Source organism: Pelophylax lessonae (genome assembly GCF_965119305.1).
Source record: "Pelophylax lessonae genome assembly, chromosome: 4".
Lineage (NCBI taxonomy): Eukaryota > Metazoa > Chordata > Amphibia > Anura > Ranidae > Pelophylax > Pelophylax lessonae.
In genome coordinates, this window is record NC_138771.1 from 649,180,168 (window position 1) to 649,183,374 (window position 3,207).

The window sequence follows — 3,207 nt, forward strand, 5'->3', positions numbered from 1 at the left end:
ATGATGGAGAATGAGGTTAGAATGGGAGAGGGGGAGGTGATATTATTTTCTTTTCTTTTTTTTTTTCCTTTGTTTTCTTTTAGGCGAGAAGGGGGGAGGATATCAGTATACAGGCTTAAGGGTAAAAATGGTATAGAAATTTTATTTTTTTATTTTTTTATTTTTTTTACTCTATGTATAACGATGTGTAATGTGTTTATATGTTAAAGATAAATCAAATAAAATGTTAATATACAAAAAAAATCTCTCCCCTACCAATAACTCAAAGGTGATTTCTGTAAATTTTTCAGTTCACTTTTTTGTTTTTTTTTTGTGATTTTTTATTTGTTTCCCCAGGATATTGTTCCCGCTTTAATGTTTGAATCCATGAGTCATTTGATTCATATAAAGGGAAGATTCAATGGGTATCAAAACCGGACACAAGGGACCATGTTTGAGTTTTCAGGACTATCTGAAGATAAAGAACTTGTCCCATTCCTATTCATGTTCTTTGTATTGGTCTACATAGTGACCATAGTAGGAAACCTGGGGATAATAACTCTTGTCTATACCTTCCCCAGCCTTCACACCCCGATGTACTTATTCCTGAGTAGCCTCTCTCTAGCAGACCTTTTTTACTCGTCAGTTCTCTCTCCAAACACATTGTTTCACTTGCTTTCACTTAAGAAGACAATTTCTTTTTTTGGCTGTACCCTTCAGCTTTACTTCTTTAGCGCCCTGGCGACCACTGAGACTCTTCTTCTCTCCACCATGTCCTATGACCGCTATGTGGCGATCTGTCACCCTCTCCACTACACCCTGATATTCACCAAAAAGAAATGTTTTAGTATGATCTTTTCTTGTTATTTCTTTAGTTTCTTGCAGTCATTTGTGCATACCAGTTGTGTTTTTAGACTTTCATTCTGTGGATCGAACCTTATTGACCATTTCTACTGTGACATCCCACCACTGCTAAAACTGTCCTGCTCCAGTACTGTCCATTGTAATATGGTAACTGGCACCCTTGTAGCAACCTGTGGAATATACACATTGGTAACAATCTCCTTATCGTACGTGTTCATATTTCTTTCAATTTTTAGGATGACATCCACTACAGGCAGGCAGAAGGCCTTCAGTACATGTTCTTCACATATTATTTCTGTGTTGACTTTCTTCACAGCTGTTTTCTTTGTCTATCTACGTCCTCATTCAGGGGCCTTTGAGATACAAGATAAGATAGCCTCTGTTTTCTATACATCAGTGACTCCAATGCTCAATCCTCTTATATACAGCTTACGGAACCAAGAAGTGAAGCAAGTTTTTGTCCAAGCAATGCAAAAATCTTGTAGATACTGATAGAGAATTCTTCCTTTGTAAAGTACCTCAAAACTCATTATAATGAATATCATCTCCGAATACATTGGCTAGGCAGTCTGAGATCAGCAGGGTTCTTTTTTTTCCCCATCAAAATAGTTTATTCAAATTTAGCCAGGGGGATTAGGGGAAAGGTTCAGAGGGAACGGAGAAGGTTATAGGAAGAGACGGAAGCGGAGGGGAGGAGAGGAAAAGACCATGGGGGTAGACGCGGCAGGTGCATGCCCCAGTCCCCCCCCCCCCCGGGCGCCCGGGCCCACCATCTCCGCAGGCAGGTCCAACATATGCAGGCGGGACCGTCCCCATCACTTCCGCGTACGTCAGTGAGGATTTAAAAGCAGACCAGCATAACCATGTAGCATGAAATGTGTGTATTCTACCCTGGGATTTCCTCCGTTTTGTTAATTCTAGAGAACCATTTCGCCGGAGCAGGAACATGCGTGGATCTCCAATGTATGGGAATACACATCCTGGCAGCGTTAACCATATGCGTAGCTAAGGATTTGAGGTAGTGACATTTGGGCAGGGACGTATGATGGAGCAGGTATTGAGCAGGCGTAAAGTCCAAAGTGTAGGAGGTGACTCGGCAAACGATATTGTGGACCATTTTCCAGAAAGGCTGGAGGAGGGAACAGCCCCACCATATGTGCAGGAGAGACCCATCCTCTTGGTTGCATCGCCAGCAAAGTTTGGAACATCTGGGATAAAACCTGTGGAGGAGGGTAGGGGTTGTATACCATCTACTCGGCAATTTGTATGCATTTTCTTGGACAGTGGTGTTAAGGGAGCACTTGTGGATACACTCATTGACGGTTTCCCAATCCTCATCAGTGAGGGAAGTCTGTAAGTCGGATTCCCAAGCCTTGCGGGCTGTATCCTCTGGGTGCTGTGAATCCGCCAAGAGGATTGCGTATATATATACGAGACCGTATGAGATTGTGGAGGTCGTCTGGTGCATAAGACCTCAAAGGGGGAAAGTTCTCTAGACCATTGGCCTGTCATAGGTGAGGAGGTAAGCAAATGTTGTATCTGTCTATAGGACCAGGAAGAGAAAGAGCGCGGGAGAGATCTGGCAGCTAGTTGCGGCAAGGAGAGCAGCTTCCCCCTCTGTAGGAAGGAGCGCACTCCTAGTGTTTCCCACAGGAAAGAATTAGACACAGACCTGGGGTAAAAGCAGGATTGTTGCGGACAGGGGTCAGGGGACCATGTAGTGAAGATAGAGAGGCTTTCCGGCAGACCACGCGGAAACAGGTTAGGGTGGAGCTAACGAGAGGGTGACTCTGGGTCTGAGGGGGGGGGGGGGGCGATGCTGGCATAAGCCAGGGCAGGGCACCCAGGTCGGTGTTAGACATGTGTGCTTCCAGCATCACCCACTCCTTAGAGCCGGAGTGAAGCCTCCAGTCCACTATCCTTGCCATATGGCAAGCTAAGTAGTAGCCGTGTAGATCTGGCAGTCCGGTCCCCCAATTAAGCTTCGGGAGAGTACGTTTAGAAAACCCAAGGCGGGGTTGGGACTGCTTCCAGACCAAACCTTTTTAGAGTCAGAGAAAAAGGAGCCCGGTAGGGATATCGGGATAGTTTGCAGGAGGTATAGTACCCTCGGTAGCACGTTCATTTTCATGAGCACAATGCGGCCGAACCAGGACAAGGAAAGTCCAATCCACTTCCGCAGGTCGGTCTGGATTGTAGTCAGGAGTGGCTTGAAGTTAAGATCGAGCAGTCTATGTAAATGTCGGGGAATTTGGATACCTAGGTAGGTAATGGCTTCCGGCTTCAAGTTAAAAGGAAAGTTTGTTTGACAGGCTGCCTGGACTTCGGGAGGTAATGTAATGTTGAGTGCATGGGACTTCGTAT

The 3,207-nt window shown here is 45.2% G+C and overlaps 1 protein-coding gene across 1 annotated transcript; it reads left to right on the forward strand.

The window, feature by feature from the left end:
* Positions 1–366: 366 nt before the first annotated feature.
* On the forward strand, positions 367–1,335 carry LOC309553019 (olfactory receptor 5B12-like; the record flags this gene model as incomplete). The annotated part of the gene is made up of 1 exon (XM_082253921.1): positions 367–1,335. One exon carries the CDS (start codon positions 367–369, stop codon positions 1,333–1,335), a length of 969 nt encoding a protein of 322 aa, XP_082110047.1.
* Between the last annotated feature and the right edge of the window lie 1,872 nt (positions 1,336–3,207).